A 21,702-nucleotide genomic window follows, 5' to 3' on the forward strand; every position below is an offset into this window, starting at 1 on the left:
CACACATGTCATCTCCTTCCAGAAGTTCAACAATATATCTTCCTTACCCTGACTTCCTAGCAGCTGGAGGAATTATATGTAGAAGGCTGAGAACACCTTCCTTTTCACCTCAGTATCGGACACTGAAGGTAGCTGGGGGCTAGAAAGTCCCCATGAGCACGAGTCGTGGTCATCGCCAGAGCCCTCAATTTGAAAAATGGGCTCCAGTAAGAGGAAGGTGGTCAGTTTGCTCTCTAGAGTCAGTTGTAGGGGAACTTAAGAGCAGAACTAATAATTCAACACCCCAAACATCTAACCACTCCTCTGCCTATGATAAACAGAATCAGTCTGGCATGATCCCTGAGAGGATTACTAGCTAGTACAATCTTTGGTACTGTATACATTCTGTAGCTACTGAGATGGCTGGCTGGGGGGAGTGAGTTTGTTTATGGGGTGGGATCTTGCTCTTTTGGTACCTGTTCAAGGAGCACAATATATCTTTTTATTAAAGGTTGTGCACCTCTCCAAAGGCATGTAGGCAGGGTACAGCTTATAAATAGGATTATGTGCTTTCCTCTGATAACACAGCCTCTGTTTATTGCATTTCAGTCATACCTTAATAATGAAAGAGAAACTGAGGATGAAGGAAGCTGGATGAATCAGATGATTGGGAATGGGTTACAGTAGTTTTTCCATTGCAGGCTTGGGACTTTTTGAAACAAAGACTGCCAACTGTACATGATTTTTCAGAGTGATGTGCAAAAATGCCTGCTAGGGCCCAGTACTAAGTTTTTTGTGCAAGGATCTCAAAGTGCTGTGCTAATTATCTAAGCCTCACAACCCCCAGTGGCAGAGAGGTATCATTCTCCCTATTTGTCAGATGAGGAAACTAAGGCACAGGCTGAATTTAAGAAGGGGCTGAGCAACCACGGCTTCCATTTAATGGGAGGTTCAGGTCTGCAGCACGGCTGAAAAAGTCACTTGTCTAAGGCCACAGCTGGAACCAGAATTAGAACTCAGCAGCTTCTCCATCTCAGAACAGTGTGCAGACACCACAGTGCCTATCTTAAGAGGCCCTGGTGCGCTTTCTTGAAATGAAGGGACTCCTACAGAGCATCATTCCAACCGTGTTTGTAACCCATATGCGGAAAGCAAAGTCCAGTTTAAAGAAACCCAGCAAAACATCTGCCAACTCAACCAGAGAAAGGATGGAAAAAGGCATTAGTAAGAGGCAACTCTGTTTTTATAACATATCTTCTTTTTATTTTTTTAATGGATCTTTTGGAATCTGGAGAAATTAGAAGTGGAAGAGACTAACACTATCAGATTAGTGGCCAGTGCAGAATTGTTTCCCACAGCTTATTTGCCTGGGGTTTGGCAAGTCCTAGTTTTAAATGCCTCCATTTAGGGTACTTCCACTCTTTCAGGATTAATTTCTCACAGCCTAATAGAATTCTTAGGAACTTTCCCCAGTGTTCAACCTAATGTCCCATTGAGCCGTAATCCAAAGTTTTGTATGAGTCGGGTGTCAGCATCTATTCTTCATATATTATTTTTTCTCTGATGTCAAGCTGCTTTTTAGGAGTTCAGCTGTCATATTTTAAATTGACCTTTGCTGTAACAACTCCTAGGATATGGGACAGGTTCTCAGGAGATTTTGTCTCAGTTCATAGCTCCTTATTTTCAAAATTAACCTGAAAATGCTGTTTGCATAAGTGTTTTTCAGCGTTAGCCCCTTTGCAGAATGCTTCCTTATTTGTAGAATGTGGACCATTCCCCCAACTGATGGCGCCCGTTCCTGTGGAATGGGTATGAAGATGTCCTCTTGTCCCACATGGAGGGTAATGATGGTGGATCACTTCACTCAGTGGCATTGTTAGTGGCAACAAATGTACACCAGGCCACAAAGAATGTAGCACTGGAGATTGACCAGATGATCCTGTCAGCTGTAATTGCTGAACAGGTGGAGAACGCCTGTGAAATAGCTTATTTTTGATTACTGTTTTATTATTGGTTATTGACCATTACAGTCTTGATTTAGGGTCATATCTGACAATTGTCTCAAGTAGCACTGAACTGTTGTGTATCCCTCCCTCCAGTGTACCTTGTGTCTTTTGTTAATCCTTTTTCTGTTCACACTGCAAGATCACTGGTGCAGGGACCTGTCTTATTACATGTCTGTATTGCAATTTGCCTAACACATTTTGGGTCTTATACAAATAACTCATATAGATTATTCAGAGAGAATTAATTTGTGACTCATTAGAAATGATTAAATATTCTTGACTTTTGCCCCCATGTTGCAAGCTGCTTCACCCAGGCAGACCTCTGCACCCCTTAACAGGACACTTTGTGGATACAAGGGTTTGCCCAGGGACAGCAGCTTGCAAGAACAGAGCTTTATTAATGAATAAATTCTTAATTATGAGTGCTTGATAATCAGTTACTTAATATTTCATAATCACTCAAATTGGTTATTAATGTTTACTGTTTGGAATCTATGGCTAAGTTTGATTAAATGGTAGTGGTTATAAGCCATTACTGATAGGTTATTTCATTATAATTAGTAACTCATAATTGACTATGACTTGAATACTGATTATTAATCACTGATTAATTATCAAGTGTTGTTGAATATATATTATTATTATTATTAAGTTGTTTGCTCGTGTGACCAGATAACAAGTGTGAAAAAATGGGATGGGGGTGGGGGGTAATAGATGCCTATATAAGAAAAAGTCCCGAAAAAACGGGATGGTCCCTTTAAAAAAGGGACATCTGGTCACTCTATTAATAATGAGCCATAAATTATTATTGATCCCGACAGCAGTCAATGGCCTCCTTCATGGGAAGTGGGAAGCCAGGTGTTCATTACTGGAACTACAGCTCCCATGAAGCAGCGCGGCCGGCCCCCACATCCGGGTCCTTTCCTCTTCCTCCCGCGAGCCTTAGGAGCCGGGGCGGGCATTTCCTGCCGCAACCTAAAGGGCTATTTACTAGGCCGATTGGAGGGACAGGTCCGATGGCCAATAGGCCTGCAGTCTTGGGCAGAGCCACCCAATGGGAGCGTGCGTGTCTGGGCGGAGGGGCGGTGCGAACGAGGAGGCAAGTTAGGCTGAGGAGTGGGCTTTTAGAAGTTGCCGTGCGGCGGAGGCAGCGGCGGGGAAGATGGTAGGTGGCTTGTGCCCCCCCCCCCATACAAAATGGCGGGTGGGGGAGGCGGGGTGCTGGGTCTGGAGCCTCAGTAGCCATGGGGGCTCCCGGGGAGAGGGCCCCGCCCCCAGCCTGAGTGGGGCGAGGCTGGGTCCACGGGCCCCCTTCCCATGGGGTGCGGCCGCCACGGACCCCCCCTCCCCCCGGGCTGGGCTGTGGGGCGGGCGCCCTGGGGCCTTCTGGGGGAGGGGAGACAGCTGCAGCCGCCCTGGCGAACACCCCCCCCCTCCAGCAGCTATGGGCCTCCCCTCTCGGGGCAGAGCCTTCGCCCCCCTGCAACCCCCCCCCCGCCAGTGCCAGCACCGTAGGCCCTTGTTGATAGGTGGGGCTGGGGCAGCCCCGGCACCCAGGGGCCTCTCCCCCCCCCCCATGGGTTTTCCTAGGAAGGGTGTCGGTCCCCTCCCACCTTCCCCCAACGGCAGTTCCTGGGCCTGCTTATTCAGGGGAGAGGGGTGACTTTGGGGGTGCGGGGCGCGACTGGGGGAGGGGCTGGAGTCCCCTGGTCGCCTTCCCGTGCAGCCGTGTGGCCCTGCCTAGGAAAAGGGCTTCGGTGTTTCCTTCCTGGGCCTGCGTAGCAGGGAAGGGGGCCAGTGATCTCTCCCGAAGGCCTGAGGTGGCTGCGCTCGGGGGTGGGGCTCCTGCATCTGCGGTTCTCCCCGCCCCCGGGGGCCTGGTGGGGCTGAGCGGTGTTGCTGCGTTCCCTCCTTAGGGTCGAGGGGCTGGGGCAAGGATGTCCTCTCCATCTCTCCGCTTAGAGCTGCGGGCTCCAGCCGTAATGGGATTTTTTTGGTCACCGTCTCGGGGAAACTGCTTTGGGGGGTGGGGTCTTGCTGACATGGGAGAGGCAGATGCAGCCTTGTCTCTGCCTCCCTCCTCAAAGCAATAGCCGTGGGGAAAGTAGGGAGAGACTCTCCAGGCAGCAGCTTAGTCACAGTTTTGCATCTGGGGTTCCTGCTATGTCACCTTCCCTTAAAATAAATGGAGAAACGCCTCAAATTTGAGGATCTGCTTCACTTCCCGACTCCTCAGGACATTCCTCAGCAATTTTGGTTTGGCCGGGGCATTTTCCCTCTTTGTCCTAAGGAAAAGAGAGAGGCAGAAAGCTGAGATTAAAAAAAAAAAAAAAAAACTTTTCTAAGAATCACTTTTGTTTTCGTGCTAATATCTCCATAATGGTGGTTGCCCAGTAAACACTTCACATGGTGTTGGAGCTGAATCATTCAAATAACTTCTGCCCTGGGAAAAAATAGTGTGGTGGCTAGTAACCAGGGAAACTCCAGCTCTCTCTTGCTTGCTCCCATTAGCCTAGAGCTAAGATATCATGGTGCTGCATGTAGTGTTAAATGACTAGCTAGATTCCTTTGAAGTGAGCTGTAGCTTGAAAGCTTATGCTCAAATAAATTGGTTAGTCTCTAAGGTGCCACAAGTCCTCCTTTTCTTTTAGCTAGATTCCTTGTTGCAGGTGTGTAATTCTCTGGCCTGCACAAGTCTGGTGTCTGTCTCGCATTTATTGTTTTTAATTGGAGAAGCTGAACAATGAAACAAAATCTGCAGACATTATTCCTTTAACAAAAGATCCTGTGTGATTTTCATGCCATTATTTTCAGGGCTGTCGTTCTGAGGCTTTATCCTATATTTGGACTCTCATAAGACGAGATGCTTAAATGTGGGGACAGCTGTACATAATCTAGTAGGCACCTAGAAATACATTGCCATGAAAGTAATTAACTAGGGTGCCTGCCACCCCCACTTATGCTGGAGGAGTTAGGAGGGAAGAACTGTTTCTTTTGGATGTTTGATAAGGTTTTATTGCCCTCTGTCAAAATGGATTCCAACTGTGTTCTTTACAATAATTGATTCACTGTTTAAATGGCATTTGTACATTAGTAGGTCAAAATGTATAATGTGTGAATGGGGGCATGGCAGAATAATTGAAAACTGTTGTTTTAAGCTGTCTTGCAACCTGTCCAAAACAGTGCTAAGGAGTTTATTTTGCATCTCGGAGAAATATTTAGCCCTCATCTTTAAGTACCTATAATGGTTCTCAGGGGGGAAGCAACATTGAGGGGGGAGGGGTAGCTCAGTGGTTTGAGCTTTGGTCTGCTAAACCCAGAGTTGTGAGTTCAATCCTTGAGGGGGCCATTTAGGGATATGGGGTAAAAATTGGGGATTGGTCATGCTTTGAGTAGGGGGTTGGACTAGATGACCTCTTGAGGTCCCTTCCAACCCTGATATTCTATGATTGCTTTTTAGTGGATGAGGGGGAAAGTATCCATGTTTATGCACATATGCTGTATGTGATACAATCCCATTTCAGGCCCAGTAGTCTCACTCTTTATGTAGATAGTCTTACTTTAGGACTCATCAGAGCAAAGACAAGTTTTTCAGTTTTCTGACACTGTTTCTTAAAATGACTAGTTTTGTTCTATATATTTTGTGTAAAGTTAAGGAGTGCTACAGAAACGTGTTGATGACTTGGGCTCCTACATGATTAGAAAGTACAGTTTTCCTCTCACAAACTTTAATTTTTTTCTTTTTACAGTGACTAGTTGCAATTATTGATAGATTCCTTCTTGGTCAGGTCTCTTACAATACAGTTATTTGTAGAAATGGTTTTCTACATTTGCATCTTGACCCAACTTTTCCTTTTGCAGAATCCTTGAAATGTGTCTGCCTGAATGTATCCAATTTTTGAAACGGGGGTTGAGCTGTAGCTTATTAAACACCTGAAGTAGTGTAAAATATTATTTAAAAATAATTACACTTTCAGGGTGGTTGTTGTGTGGTGGGGTTTGGTTTTTTGTTTTTTTTTTTTGTTTTTGGTTATATGCCAAGTAATAGTCTGAATAGTTCAGTTCAAAGGCTTTTCTGTCCGGGCCTAGCCTAATGTAATGGTGCAAATATTCAGTTTCTTGCATCAAAGTGCAGTGAAAGGCTGAACAAAATTAAATGGTTTGTGGTGGGGTATGTTCAAAATTTTCCTCTCTAAATAGAGTAAGAAACATACCTGGGAATTTTGATCAATTCCAATCAAATACTTACTAGCTCTAGTATGTAAGAACTCAAGGTCAATTCTAAATAGAGTGAAATGGGATGCTAAGTCAGTGAAATATGCCTCGATGTTAGTAAGAATAATACTAAGAGGATCTATATCCTTTTCGCAGTCATGGAACTTTCCGATTGAGTATTCTGTAATCAGAACCAACCTTGGGAGGCAAATGAAAGAAGCAGCCCATCAGTGGCAGCATAACAGTTGGAGCACACAGCAGAATCTGAAAACAAGTTTAGGCTCGACTGGAATAGAAATAAAGACCAGCTTAGATACTGTTTTCATTGTGCCAGTCATTCTACAGAGAAACAAGAACCTGCCCTGAAGAGCTGGCATGTGCTAGATAGACAAGGCAGATAAACGGTGGGAGAAAGGAAGTCATATTGTACCCATTTTACAGATGGGCAAGAGAGGTTAGTTATTTGCTCATGGTCGCACAAAGACTCTGTGGCAGAACTGGAAACTGAGACCCGTTTGGTTGAGTCTTAAGTCCAGTGCTGTAACCACAGGGCTATTTTTCTCCTAAAAGCAAGCTTGGGAGGGCATAAATTTGGAAACCTTACTGTTGTTAACTTTTCTTAAAACAAGATCAAAGTATAAATAGTGCTTCGAGGCTATCCTGACTGGAGCCTATTGCTTTGAATAAGCTATGACAGTTACAAACAGAAAAGTAATTGTTCCCATTAAAAGAGATTTTTAACTCCTTCCACAACAGTAGCATTGCAGAAGGACTCTATCTTCTTGTTGCGTGTGAAATGGGTTGAATAACTCTGCTCATTAGAATCATCTGCTTCTTTCTGATCTTTAGAGTTGATTCTACACAAGATAATATATTAAGCTTCTATTGTAAGCTCTGGTGCAGGGTCTGTTTCTTTGTTACATGCATGTGTTGTGCCTAGCATAATGGGGCCCTAATCCTTGACTGGGGCCTCTAGGCATGACTCCAGTGCAGATATTAAATCTGTTTTTTGAGATAGGGGTTTAGGCTAGCTATTTTCCTTCATGGCCTTTCCTACGTTCATCTATCTTACTTATTTTAAGGACCTACAATTCATAGATCAGGACCCCATGGTAATAAGCACTGTACAAACACACAAAAAGACAGTTCCTTCCCCAAGGAGCATACTTAATGGCTTCTTGTGATATCTGTCCCCTTGCTTCCTGCTACTTAAAAAATTCAGCTGTTGTCAGGAGTCTTTCTTTTTCTCTAGGTATATTGTGACTGAAGAGGCTTCAGAGTGGTTCTGGGTCTGGCATACTGCTGAGTTGATTACCATACTGCCCCCTTTATTGCTTTTAAGACAAACACCCCTCCATCCATATCGGTTTAGCTTGGTTAACTGTGGGTAAAGGGCCTCTTCAGGGCCGCTGCTGCTGTTACACTGAAATGCTTCCAGTGAGGCAGTGCTGCTGTTGTCAAGTGTGTTACTCTGACTCTGCTATGAAGGCTGAACCAGACCTCCTCAAGAACTTGGGAGATCTTTGCATGGAAGTAACCACGGATTGTGGGCCTGATCCTGCACACAATTACCATTGACCCTGCACCAGGAGTTACATGTGTGCAAGGGCTACAGGATTAGGCCATAGAGGTTGTGTAGTTCTTTTGCCTTCCTGAGACTGCCTCCTTTGTGTTTGTGCAGATCTAGTAATGGCTGTCAGTTTGACTGTGCATCCTAGGCCTTCTCTGTGCTGAGGATTTTATCTACTGGTGTAGCTATATTGGAGTAGGCCCCTCGTGTGCATATTGTGTAGCGAGTTGCATTGGTAAGTTCCATCTGACAGGTTTACACTACGTATATTCTAGGGGGTTGCCTCAGTGTAGCTACCTTGTTTGAGAACTCAGCTCATTTTAATGAGTAAACACCCTTTTTAGAACAACTATAATGTATTAGGTGGAGGGTTAATAGTTCCGCTGTCAGGTTCCCCCACTTTTCAGGCCCTAACAAAACCAGAGCGTTGGCATTAAGGATGCATTTTGGCAGTTGAGATATTTTAGATAGATGGCTGCTTGCTACAGGATGGGCAAATTCATTCTTTCCTACTTATTCCCTTTGCTTTACTGAGTACACAGTGATTCAGTATTTCATTGTGCAGTTACAGGTCTGTCTCTAAGTAAAACTCAAAGATATGGTCAAGTCAAAATTGGCCCAGAACTTTAGCAAAGTGAAAGCAAAATAAATGTTTCTGTGATTTTTTTTTTTAATTTAATGAAACTTTGCAACTCAAATGTAACAGCATTGTACTAGTTCATATGAGCCAAGAAATCAAAGCTTCTTGTATTTAAAAGTAAGAATGTCTGATCTATTTTCATTGTTCAAGCTGAGGTACAAAAGAGTTTGCAATATAAATAGTAAAAATGTAAATAGCTCAAGTTTTGTTTTAATCTAACCTATCTAAGAGCACTAATTTTCTTTAAATGATTAACTTGACAATTGCCCCCTTTTAAATCAGTCACTATGCCTCTTAAGAGGTGATTTCCCCAGTTTACCATCGTAGTCTTAAAAATGAGACCTTACTGCACCAACAATTAACTAGTTTTGTTTTTGTTTTTTAAAGAAAGCCCTCTATATCAAAATGGATGTAGCTACAGCAGAGCCTTTCACTGGAGATTCATAAGTCACTTAGGTTGGAGAAATACAGATGAGACATTCACATAGGACTGCAGGATTTGTCTTAAGAAAACCAGTGTTCGTTCTGAATATTTAATATCTGACCTCGTAGCTGTCAACATACTTCCAAATGATTAAAAAAAAAAACATTATTGGCATGTGCAACTCCCTTGATCTTTTTGCTGGTCTACTATTCTAATTCTTTACTTGCTTCATTGTTTAACCAAAGCTGTCTTCTGTCGTTTTAGGCAGATTTTTTGAAAGGCTTACCAGTCTACAACAAAAGCAACTTCAGTAGATTTCATGCAGACTCCGTATGTAAAGCGTCGGTGAGTATTCTATCTAAATGCAATCTCTCAGGAGATGATCTTGAAGTCTTACAGAGTTGCAGAGGATACTGGTGCTTCATATGGCCTCTAAGTGGGCCTTGGGTCTCTTAAAATAAGTTATTGCTAGTATCATCATGAGCTACAACTGCTTATCTGAGATTGGAATCCCAGGAGGGGAGATTTCCCAGATATGAAGTTAATGTACTTCAGAAAAATTCAATATCAGCAGAGCCAAAGCTGTGTGGCATTCCCTCCCCATGTTTTCCATTCTTAATTTACCAGTGGCACTGGGGCACATATATGATAAATGAACCTCTTTTTACATGTGGAAGAATTTGCAGCTGCGTGGCACAGTGAGACTGTGGTATGCTGCATTGCCACAATTTTATAGCATTGCAGTTGAGATGAACTTGTCAGGACTGGGATTGTTCAGCAGCCTTAGTTGTATGTGGAAATTTTGGGGTTTTTTTTGTTTTCCTCTGCACTGTAACGATTCTAATACTTCTACAGAACAGAAGACCGTCAGTATATCTTCCCACAAGGGAATATCCATCTGAACAAAGTAAGTATGCTCCTTCTGTGTTTGAAGCTTCAAGTGATGTGTACTAGAACTTTTATTTTGTGTTTGAGTACGTACCAAATTTTTAATATTAATCTCATTTGATTATTAAAAAAAAGTTTCTGTTTTGTGCTATCTATGTCAGATTTAAGTACCTCCAAAGAGTACAGTTGCTTAACTTTTGGGTACGCTTTTGCACATCTTTTTCTCTATCCTTACTGAATGATTATATCACTCCTTTTTAAAAGGTTCACAACCTGTATGAAGTCTTGGTCACTGTAGTTTGTTTTAAATGTTATCTCTTAGAAATGCCTTCAGAGTGTGTTCTCTCTTTCTTCAACAGTCATAGTAACAGAAAAGACTAACATACTTTTGCGTTATCTACATCAGCAATGGGACAAAAAGGTATGACTTTTTTTTAATGTAAAACTTTGTATCTGGTTTTAAAGTGCAGTTTGTTTTTGGTTGCTTCTACTGTGTGACCATCAATGCCTATAGTTAGTCATGAAAATACATAGATACTAAATTAAGTGGAAGACTGAGCCAACCCTGAATTTCTCAATTCTACCAGAAGGTGCTTGTGACGAATTTTCTATCTGTGGTAGACTTTCTCACTCTTCATATTCTAGAAAGAGGAAAGATGGTCCAATGACTAAGGCAGTAGCCTAGAATTGGGAGGTCTGTTCAATTTTGCCACACTTTCTACATGACCTTGGGCAAGTCACTTAACCTCTTTGTGCATCAATTCCCTGTCTGTAAAATGAGGAATTTTTGGGGGTATACTTGAGACCATAGTCCTTTATTAGACTGATAGTACAGAAGACTGGGAGCCAGGACTCCTGGGCTCTTTTTCTGGCTCTGCTGTTGACTCACTGGGTGCCTTTGAATGTATTATTTCCAGGTACTCATCTGTAAAATCCTATATCTTGCTTACCTCACAGGGTCACATGAATAGTACATGCCAGGTGTACATGTGTTATAAAAAGTTCCTAGCACGCACCCTGCCTCTGAGTTTGTGCTCTACAGGCACAAGTGGGTACAGTACAAGACGCACACAGTGAGGAATGGTCATAGCCACAAAGCTTCCCAGAGCAGATGTAACTTCAGAATGTGTGCGTTTGGGAAGAGTACATGAAGGCTGCTCCAGAGGTACAGAGCAGCAAGAAGGAAGGTCGGAGGCTGGGAGTGGGTAAAGGGAGCAACTGAGAGAAGTTTTGGCAAAGCATAGAGATGGAGGAGGAGTTGAAAGGAGAAACACAGATGGGAGCAGAGTTGTCAGGAGTCTGAAGCTGATAATGAGGTGCTTCAGAGTGATGATGGAAGCCAGTTGGGAGGTTTGAGAAGTTCAGAGACTGAATCAGAGCAATGGGAGAAAAAGAGGGTCTTATTAAAGTTTATAAAGCACTTGAGATCCCTGGAATAAAAAAGAAGCTAAGAACAAAGGATTGTCCTTTAGCAGCCCTGCTGGGGCAGGAGAGCATTTTAGAAGAAAATTCAATATATAATATAGTTCAGCTTTGGACAGAACTCTGGCGTTCTTCAGAAGATGCCTCTGCTAGTTCATATACATCAGCATCTTCACTCCCAAAGACCTTTACCAACTCTTTATGCAAGATGCATCATTCAGTACGGAAATGTAGCCGTCTCTGGAGTGGAATGTTGTGGAGGACTTCACTGATGTACCTTTCTCTTTGCTTCAATCAGAATGCAGCAAAGAAGAGAGATCAAGAGCAAGTGGAAATAGAAGGTGAGAATTCGGCACCACCACGGAAAATTGCTCGGACAGACAGCCAGGACATGAATGAGGACACTTAAACTCTTGCTCTCTCCTACACTATTTTGCAGGCGCTTCCTGTTTTGTCTCAAAATGTGTAAATTTCCACGCCCCTTCCCCCCCCCCCTCCACTATGCAGCCCAAACCACTTCAGACTTCTTAGGAGCCAGTGTATTTATTTTTTCTCCAGTTTTTATTTATGCTGTAAAACTTACGGAGCAATCGATGGTGGAACAAGTCAGCAAATGATGTGGTATAAATTTAATCCTTTTTTAAAAAAAAAAAACATACATTATCACTTCTCCAGATTTTGTTAAACCTGTTGCTTAATTAACCCAGTTTGCCATGGAAGCCTGGAGAGGAGACATGAATTTACGGCATGCAAATTCCAGTGGTATAGGCTTTCTGATCCATATGCCCACTGGTATATTACAGTCGTCAACTCTGTATTGGCTGTACTCAGTCTAGCAGTAATTGGGGGGAGTGGGGGCGGTCTCGTCCGCTCTGAAATGTTAATTCTAAAATCAGCATTGTACTGAGAAATCCCAGGGGTTATTTAGGGTTGTGCTGATCTTATCAAACGTGGTCATCTTGATAGAATGGTTGTGGGTTTTTTGTTCGGCAGCATATGTTATCACACACATCAATGGTCATGGAGAAGTCAAGTGACAGGTGTGTTGCTTTGGTTGCTCTTACATTTTAACAGCCTTTTGGCTTGAATGAACTGGTATGTGCAACTTCTCCATTGGAATAAAAAAGGATACTTTTATCCTACTGAGTATTTGATCAACAGTGTCTTTAATGGCAGCAGGTGGAATGGAATTGGTAGGTCTACCTTGCAAACTTGTTTGTTAAATTTGAGAATCAAATTGGGTACAGCTTGGCCTCTAGATTGGCTATTTCCTTTCTCTCAACCAGTGATTCTGAAAAATCGTACACTGCATGACGAGCTGAGTCCAGGACTTCTGGATGCAAAGTAGCTGAACAAAATGAGCTTCTACGGTCTATATTAAAGGCAGACCCTCTTTCATTTGGACAATGACAGTTCAGTGCCTGTCACCTGTAACCCTTTGCTGACTGTCTTCAGTAGGAGCCAAATACAAAAACCTTCAAGATATCTAAGTGGAGTCAAAGGAAACCAGCATAGTTGGTTGAAGGTGTGTGTGTATCTCACTATTGACTGTCCATTGTGCTTTTAATGTGAAAAGCTGAGTGTGTTATTTTTAGGTTGAAATCTAGATTGTTGCCTTCCGTTGCTCTTTTCCCAGCATCTCTGCTCATCAGCAAACTGTAAACAAACTGAGTCCAGAAGCCATGTGAGCCTCTTTCTAGAAAACCCTGAGTAAGCCTAGTTCTGTAGGGAGTTTGACCATGGGTGGTTAAACTCAGACGAAAGACTTGTGAGGCTCATGCCGTCACCTTCGCTACTGTGTCCCAGTTAGACCAGGGGACAGAGCTTGCTCAGAATAAAAGCATGATGAGAGTGAAAGCCATCAGCAGCACAGTTTCTTATGAGACAGGACTTCAAGAGGAGCAGGACATAGCCTCGCTTATTGCTCCATTTTTACAAGTATGTACAAGGCGCTAAACTCTGATTCTAATATTAGTCATCTCACTTTTTCAGTGAAGATCGTTAAGTTACTTAGACCTAAAATTGTACCTGCCCTTAACATAGCTACGTTTTGCTGCAGCAGTGCCCCTCCAGATTATCTGGTTAAAACACCAGCTGTGTTGATAAGGACAAAAATATGGTTTTACAATTTTATGTGGTCGACTGGCAATTACAGCTTAACAGAACTCCTTTTCCCAGAGCTGTGCTGCCAAAAAAGATGCTGGCATGTGAAATGCAAGAAGTAAACGGAAAATGCTTTGTTAGCTTCAAGGGCATGTTAAAAGGTTTGTAAGATACCAAAGGAGGAAATGGGTGTAGTGCTGATGACAAAAGTTTAACAAGTGCTGTGTTTTTAGCTACATTTCAGGAGTTCCAGCCTCGTTTAAGTGCTGTTTAATTCCTTACTAAGAATTTGGAGCTTTGCTGGCCTCTCTGCTACAGCGAGTGAGGTACCATTAAAGAGTTGGCAGTTCCATCCTGTTCGATACCCCCATCTTTGTTCCCTTTACAGTAAATGTGACCTTGCTGGTAGCGGAGCCTTTGAAATCTTACAAATAAGGATTTTTTTGTTTATTTTACCAAAAATCTCTGCAATTCTCACTCTCTTAGAAAAATTTATTTGGCAAAGAGGAAAAAAAATAGTTGTCTTTAGTTTCCTGAGAGCAAGTCTGGGGCAATGGGGGAAAACCCCCCTGTCCGTCCTCAAAAGTTCTTGAGTGTCCTTTCAATCAGACTATAGCATTTTGCTTTTGATGTTGGCTATACACAAGCAGCATGGACTTCTGATGCTCACAAACAGGTATCTTTGTTGCATTTTACTGAAAGTTTTGATAGTCTTGCTCAACTGGTCAGAGTTATCTAATCTGAACTGAAAGCCTCCTCCCTCGCCATCCAGTTTCCATGCTGCTAACTGCTTAAAAATGTCACCCTCAAGCTGCCACACGTTCAGAATGTTTCCACTGCTGTTTAATACATGTGTATCGGGTTTGTGTTGCATGTGAAAACCCTCCAACCCAACTGACTATCTGGTGTCTTAGGCAAATCGTACAGTAAACAGAGATCCAGAACTTCTCCAACATTGTTCACTTTGTATAATATGTAGCTCCTCTAATACTTTCTGATTATCCTGTTACAAAGTGACTGGGATTTAGTGACCCTTAACTGGTATTTTGTATATGTCCGCATAGTGGTATTTTTATGGTTTCTAGTATTGATGTATATTGTACAAAGTTTTTATAAAACTTTAGAAGCTTGTCAAAAAGATCAGGAGAGAATTTTTGGAGTGACTAGTGTGACTTTTAGCAGAAATTGGAGCTGCAGGAACATATTTCACTCTTTATTTCAATGAGAAGTACAGAGGATGCTGAATCCTAGGAATAGCCTAGCAAGCATCTGCTCTCCCCTGCGAGGCAGATTGCTCCTGTACTGGATAGCATTGAAGTTTGTGCCGTCTCTGTTTAGTAACCCCTCAGTGCGATTGGATGTGATGGGTAAATCTGTTGTTTCAATGGTAGCCATTGCCTTTTTTTTTCTTTTCTTTTTTTTTAACAAAGACTGGATGTAGTGGGTGTTACCACAAGTTTAGTGACTGACGAGGCAAAACCAAAGATGTCTTAAACTAACTCCAGATATCAAATGTTGACTTCAGAGGAGTGTTTGAAGGGGTTTTATTCTCTTCACCGCCCTTGACTCGTAAGCAACTTTAAAAGGTATTCAAGTTTGAAAGGGAAGTTGTTTGGTCTTTTTTAAATAAACAAACCCTTGGAACATGTTCCATTCCAGTGATCATAAGTGGTCACATCTGCTCTGCAAAGGCCCTATTTATTTGTATGGGTGGTTGGTTCTTCAGACTTGCTGGTTGCTTTATTTTATCTGTGTACGTTACTGAACACAGATAATGTACACATTCAAGCCATTTCCCTGAGCAAACACAGGGGCATACAAAGAGATACTGCTGAGGGAGGATGATCTGTTTTGAGTAAAACTGGCAGGCTGGTAAGGGACACTACTGTTGGTGCTTAGTCTGAAAATGTTTTCAAATGCAGGTACCCATAAGAGCACTGAATCCATACCCGGTTACAAACCAAGCTACAATGGAGATCAGAAACATTGTGAAAACCCTGCTGGACAGGGTGTGTTTGTGAGGAAGAATCGACCAGCTCCCCTGTCTGTTTAAAACTTTGGCTAGACTATGACCTATTTTCCCAGCCTAGACAGGGCCTGAGGGTTTAGCATAGGTAGGGTATGTCTATGCTGCAATTAAAAACTCACAGCTGGCTTAGCCTAAGGGGCTGTTTAATTGTGCTGGAGCCCAGGCTCTAGGACCCTGTGGGGTAGGAGGTTCATAGAGCTCAGGCTGTAGCCCAAACATCGACACCACAATTAAACAGCCCCTTAGCCTGAGCCCCACAAGTCCGATCAGCTGGCATGAGCCAGCCTTGGGTCTAATTGCAGGGTAAACGTACTCTTTTTAGAGGGCAGGGTGAAGATTCACTAGTACTACTAAAATGGAACTGTGTTGTGACCAGGTTCAGTGGCAACCGCTGGTCCTCTGGCACTTGTAGTGTAGATTGGGCCTTAAGTACCAAACCATACAAGCTGAAAGCATGTTCAGAACCAGGTGCTGAGCTTGGTTCTGGCTGACCTGGCAGAGTGGCGTGTAATTCTTTGAACACTGTTTACTATGGTCTGGAGCTCCAGAGAAGATGAGGGCCTATGTACCAATCTGAATGCTATTTGCAGTGTTCAAAGAAATTTCTTATGCAGTCAGTCACTTGGGGTTTTAAGCCTACTGAATCAAAGTACTGATTTTTGTTTGCTCTTCTTGGGGGGCTACAGGGTTTAGAAGCTCCCGGATTCTTGTTGGCTGGTGTCTCTTTCTCAAGGCATCATGATTCTTGTGCCTTATACAGTAATTCAGTTGTTAACACTTGGACTGTTTCCTGTGTTGAGGCAGAATTTTGGGGGCTTGCTGGAAAAATCCTAAATCTGCTTCTGCAGTAGGTAGGATTACTTCAGAGGAGCTCGTTTCAGAATATACCTTTTGAAAATAGATCTGACTAAGCAGAAGCTGATGATGTACATCATGGACAGGCCATACAAATGGGCCTCAGTCATAAGCAAAGCTGCCATTTACCATCTAGCATTAGTATGTTTATACCACTAATGTGACTTTATTTTTCTGTTTAAAAGAGATGCGTCCTTTTCTTTTTTGGTGGTTTTTGTTTTTTGCAACTATGCTTATTATAATGGCCTTTTCTTTCCCTGATTTATTGACTGGCATCTGGCAGCTGGGAAGTCATGCTACACTATGGCTTTGACTGGAAGGATTCTTGGTGATTGTCTTCTGTAACTTTTGTGTGTTATAACTTCCGATGTATAAAAAGTATGTGTGATTTTTGTTTTTAGTGGGCCATGTGTGGTTGGGGGGGGGGGGTGAGGATTAGGTTGGTCAACGTGCCCAATAAAGGATACTGTATCATTTGTTTACTCAAGCACAGACTATCCTTCATACCATATTGAATGCACATTCAGCAATCTCCACTTGGCTGGTTCACAGATGTATGCTTGTCCTCCTTGTAGGGGAGAATTTAGTCATGGAATCTCATCTAGAGATTTATATGGTTTGGAGCACTGTTTAGTACCACTAACCTGCTGAGAAATGTGGGACCAAAGCAGCATTTGCAGGTAGGCTGCTTGACTTCCTTACTGCCAATTGCAAGCTTATGCAGAGTGGATGTGCTCATTAGAACCATACTACTGGCTCCCTGGATTACTCCCATTTTACATCCACCAGCCTACATTTCTCATTTGAGAGGCCAACAGCTTTGTAGCTGTCTCCTGCATTACTGCTGACCTGTGTGTTCATGGATGTATGTGGATTCTTCAGTGGAGTTCAACATCACACTAGCAACATTAGAGTTGAACTTACACTTCTTTTCTATTCATTCTAATTTCCTTGTTACAAGATTGGGATGAATATTTCCTTTAGGTGTAGAGAGGGTTGAGCTTGGTCTGTACAAGACAGCAACTTTGTAATTATGACTTTAAAAGTGGGAATGGACAAACGCCAACCTTCCCATTTGTTCTGCACTAAGATTTTATTTTATTTTTTTTAAAGCAAAGCTTCTCTGCTCCCTGCCTGTGCCTGGATGTGGTGAGTGAAAAGATTAATCATATGTACAGATTGGCCTTTTCATTCAAATTGGTGCAATTCCAGTGATGATTCTTGGGTTCTGTAGAAGGGCAAACTACTACTGAAGGTCTGAATGTTTTTTGGAGGAGTCCTGGTGGACTTAATCCTTTATGACTGAGTTCAGCTTTTATCAGTGTAAACCTGGGAGTCGCTAATCAGCTGGAGGGATAAAAGGGCCATGTTGTCAAAACTTTTTTGCTTTTTTCAACTAAAAATTAACTGATGGCAGAGGTGGGGTGGTTGAGGAAATCAAATGGCATGAGTCAACCCACACCTCTGTGGTCCTGGGTTCTAATGCTGTTCAGGCCACCTGTGTACAAACGAAGTTTTGTGTGTGTCTATCTTTTTGTCTCCTCTACCAGACAAGCACACACTTCAACTCAATTGGCATTCTGTGGTGAGAGATGAACATCCAGACTAGAATAGCCATCGTGCTGGGAGGATGAATCTGCCTTAACAATGAGCTGTGCATGGTGGGGAGGTTAGCCTGCGCTATATCTGGCTGGAGTTACTGCTTTGGCGCTCTCACGTCCGTGAAAAAATTTAGTTTTGAGGGTGAATGGAAATCCTCTTGCTGAGTATATAGTCATGACTTTTCACTGGCCAGCTCGTTGCTTCCCATATTATGAATACTACATTGATAACTGGTCCCTGTAGCTGTCCAGTGCACCCCAGTGCTGTAATCTTGTGGCTGGTTGTTTATAACACAAATCTAAATGTGCTTTTCTTCCTTTCGGAAGTGGGGGGAGATCTAACAGTGTAATCAAATACTCCTTCCTTGCTTTGCTAAGTAATGTGTGTATAAAATGGATATCTTCATCCCTGAGATACTAGCAAAGATTGGCCATTTAGTTATTTAAATACACATGCATACTTGTTGGAGGAGGGCAGAGTAAACTACTTCACTCGCTAGCCACCTGCTTTGTTCTGCGATGATGGCTGTCTAGCTTGGATTGCAGAAGAGTCCTGACAAAAATGGATATTGATTCTTCACTTAGAAGAAGAAGTTGCAGAAAATACTGCCATGCAATCTGAAGGAATGATCCATGGTGCTTATCAGCACTGTCACCGTGCATAGTACGGCTGGGCTGGACTTTCAAATACATGTGTTTCTTACGACTTAGTGCAATGTGTATAGTTAAAAAGGCTTTACTGGGTTTTTTATTAAGACTAATCTTAGTCTCCTTGGTCAGTTGCATGTAACAGATGAATGTATGGGATTGGGCCTTATCTTTCTAGCCATCCCAAATTGCTTTTACGTCCGTTACAGTCTGTCTGGAATACAAAATCCCAGGGAGATTTTTTGGCAATACACAGTGTATCCCTTGGAGCCTGTATTACTTACAGCCTGTCCTTCTGCTTGTGGACAAGAAATACCTGCCGAGTTCCAACTCTGCCTCTTCCCCCTTACTCTCTTTGCGAACACTGTGTCTGTGGGGCAGGGGGCAATGTGTTCTCCTGAGGAGTTGTGTGGCGATAGAGGGGCTGCTGTAATGGAGCGACTGTAAATATTCTGTTCTAGTTGAATGTCACAGCTGTTGGATTTTGCATTTATTTTTAAACTATTTCATGTTTGATACTGTGTATAATAAATTTGCAGAAATTAGAGGATTAGAATGTTTTTCTTTCCCATTTCTCCTCTACCATTTTTACTTCAATAGGGTGAGACTGCTTGCTGCCTGAGTGCCGAAACTGGTACATGAGTGACTGTTGCACTCCCAAATCAAGCTTGATTTTTTAAAAAAATGCTATATTTCTGTCCCATAACTTTACCATGGGTGTGAGTGCACAGAATAATAGGTACACATGGAAAACAGAACTGTTACTGATAGAGCTGCTTGCAAAAACAGTGAAGATTTTCCATGGGAAAACCCAGTTCAATCAAAATCAAAACACTGTGTGAAATTGCCAGTTTTGCAGAAAGTTTGATTTGGAGGGAAAAAGCAGAAAGAATGCAACAGCAGTGAAACGTTCTGAACGAAACATTTCTTATAGCAACAGAACTTTTATAATCTGGAATACAACAAATTCAAAAATGAAAACAGTCAAATGAAAAGTTTTGACTTTTTTGGCCTAAACAAAACATTTAGGTGGATACAAAGCAGTTAAAAAAAAGCTACCAATGTTAGGAATCATTAGGAAAGGGATAGATATAATAATGCCACTGTATAAATCCATGTTACTCCCATACTTGAATCCTGCATGCAGTTCTGGTTGCCCCATCTCAAAAAGGATATATTCAAATTGGAAAAGGTACAGAAAAGAGATACAAATGATTAAGGGTATGGAACTGCTTCCATGGGAGATTTAAAAGACTGGGTCTTTTCAGTTTGGAAAAGAGATGACTAATGGGGGGTTTCACAGAGTTCTATAAAATCATGACTGGTGTGGAGAAAGTGAAGGAGTAACTGAACACTTCCTATTCATCTAACACAAGAACCATGGCTCACCCCAGGAAACTAATAGGTAGCAGGTTTAAAACCAAACAAAAGGAAGCAGTACTTCACACAACGCACAGTCAACCGACGGAGCTCGTTGCCAGGGGATGTTGTGAAGGCCAAAACTATAACACAGTTCAAAAAAGAATTAGATAAGTTCATGGAGGAGAGGTCCATCAACAGCTGTTAACCTAGATGGTCAGAGATGCAAGGTCTGGGTCTGGGTCTTTGCCTCTCTTTGCCAGAAGCTGGGAGTGGATGATGGGATGCATCACTTGATGATTACCTGTTCTGTTCACTCCCTCTGAAGCACCTGGCATTGACCACGGTTGGAAGACAGGCTATTGGACCATTTGTCTGACCTGCCGTGGCCTGCCTTATGTTAAAACAAAATTCTGTGTACATTTTTTGCTGAGAACTTTGAAATTTGTTTCATTTTTCAATCAGAATGAGAACAAATTTCAAATCCTCTGGAAAGAGCATTCTGTTCTCCACCTAGCTTTAATTATTACTTTTCTTTGTGGGTGGGTGGGTGAAGGCCCCTAGAAATGTCACGCTGTAGCTTCTCTATTCTGCCGTGCTCCAAGTGTCCTGCTTCCGAGTTAGAAATGGCATTTGGAGCAGGGCAGAAACTGCCCTTCATCCCAGATATGTTTTTCCTTGTTAGCTGTAGAAGGTGGCTGCTCATACTTTATTTTCTATTAGTGACAATCTAGGAAATGAAGCTAGATCACCAGTGTGCTAACCCCTTTATCGCACAGTACAAGTTATGCACTGAGTATATCTTGTGACTTCCTCCTATCCCTTTTGTCTGTTGAGTAAACAAGGTCCTCCTGCATTCTCTTCTCCTCTGCTCCAATCATATTTATAGCGGTGTTATAACCTGCTTCTCAGACGGAAGAGACAGGAAGCACTTATTTATTTATTTGTAAGGTATAGAATAGTCATGCCTTTCTCAATGGTTACTCACTCCAGTCTGCCCCGCTCTCTGGTGGAGCTAGTGGCCTGCTGGAGCAGTGCTGGTGGGCTGTAGAACAGAAACTTACATTTCCAAGGTCGATATCGTCCCTTATTCCTAGGGGCTGTGGTGACCCCTACTAGTCTTAGGGAGGATGCAGAAAGCTCTTACATAGGCATATTGACAGGGCTGCTATGTACCACTGGTCCAGGGCCTACTGTGGATTTAACTGTTTCATGGTATAGGTGGAGGCAACCTCATCCATAGGGCACATTTCCATGCGCAAGCCTGTAGCTTCTGCAACACCATCAGAGTTAATGTGGCTTTGGCTGCAGGGGAGGAAAGATTGGGAAGTGCAAAAGTGAAGGGATACATTTGCCCCACTTTGCCCCCAGGATCACTAGGCCACCTGCTGCAAGTCACGAAGTATCAGCTTTGCCTGCCCCTCCGTCTTTTGGGCTACCCTTAGCCAGCTGTGGGTCCCAGAGGCCTTTGCGCATTGCCCCTTGGGTGAGGGAATGCCCTGCGAGTGCATCTGTTTGGGGAGCCAGGAGGTAGTGCTTGGAGGCCAGTGAGCAGCCAGCGGCTCCAGTGCTATCTTGGTGGGAGCTGTGTGGTTTCTGTGCCATGATGAGGGCCTGGCCAGAGGCCTCTGGGGATATGCTGCTGAGGGGCTGGCAGCCTTCCAGCTGGAGCTGGCTGGGCCTGGTCAGTCCATCTCCCCCAGGGGGTGTCCTCCAGTCCAGGGTGGGGACAGCCCATGAGAGAATGGGGGTGGGGGAAAGAGGTCAGCGTTGCCAACTCCTGAGTGATTTGGTGTTTCCCTTTAAGCCCCAGCTCCTGGAGGCAGTGGGTTTGTGGGGGGAAGGATCTCAGATTTCATATATGCCAAAGAAAAGTTTCCAGCCCCTGGCTGGGGAGACTGCCCCCCCCCCTCCAAAAATGGGCTTGGTCACCAGGAGGCAAATAACCAGAACCCTGCGTGTG

General features: G+C 43.1%; 1 protein-coding gene across 2 annotated transcripts; it reads left to right on the top strand.

The window, feature by feature from the left end:
• The first annotated feature begins 3,054 nt into the window (after positions 1 to 3,054).
• On the top strand, positions 3,055 to 18,925 carry DDA1 (DET1 and DDB1 associated 1). Of its 2 annotated transcripts, XM_084614409.1 has the most exons (6): positions 3,055 to 3,150; positions 9,099 to 9,179; positions 9,690 to 9,741; positions 10,082 to 10,143; positions 11,443 to 11,485; positions 12,431 to 18,925. In XM_084614409.1, the coding sequence occupies exons 1-6, from the start codon at positions 3,148 to 3,150 to the stop codon at positions 12,490 to 12,492; spliced, it is 303 nt and encodes a 100-aa protein (XP_084470535.1). In that variant the 5' UTR covers positions 3,055 to 3,147; the 3' UTR covers positions 12,493 to 18,925. The 2 variants fall into 2 exon arrangements, with proteins under 2 accessions (XP_084470535.1, XP_084470534.1); XM_084614408.1 differs by having other exon boundaries at positions 11,443 to 18,925.
• Positions 18,926 to 21,702: the final 2,777 nt, after the last annotated feature.

Source organism: Lepidochelys olivacea, assembly GCF_965140295.1.
Source record: "Lepidochelys olivacea isolate rLepOli2 genome assembly, chromosome: 25".
Classification (NCBI taxonomy): Eukaryota; Metazoa; Chordata; order Testudines; family Cheloniidae; genus Lepidochelys; species Lepidochelys olivacea.

Coding starts and splice junctions, on each gene's coding strand:
- DDA1 (XM_084614408.1), top strand. Junction 9,180..9,689: donor ACTCCGTATGTAAAGCGTCG/GTGAGTATTCTA, acceptor ATACTTCTACAG/AACAGAAGACCGTCAGTATA. Junction 10,144..11,442: donor ATCAGCAATGGGACAAAAAG/GTATGACTTTTT, acceptor TGCTTCAATCAG/AATGCAGCAAAGAAGAGAGA.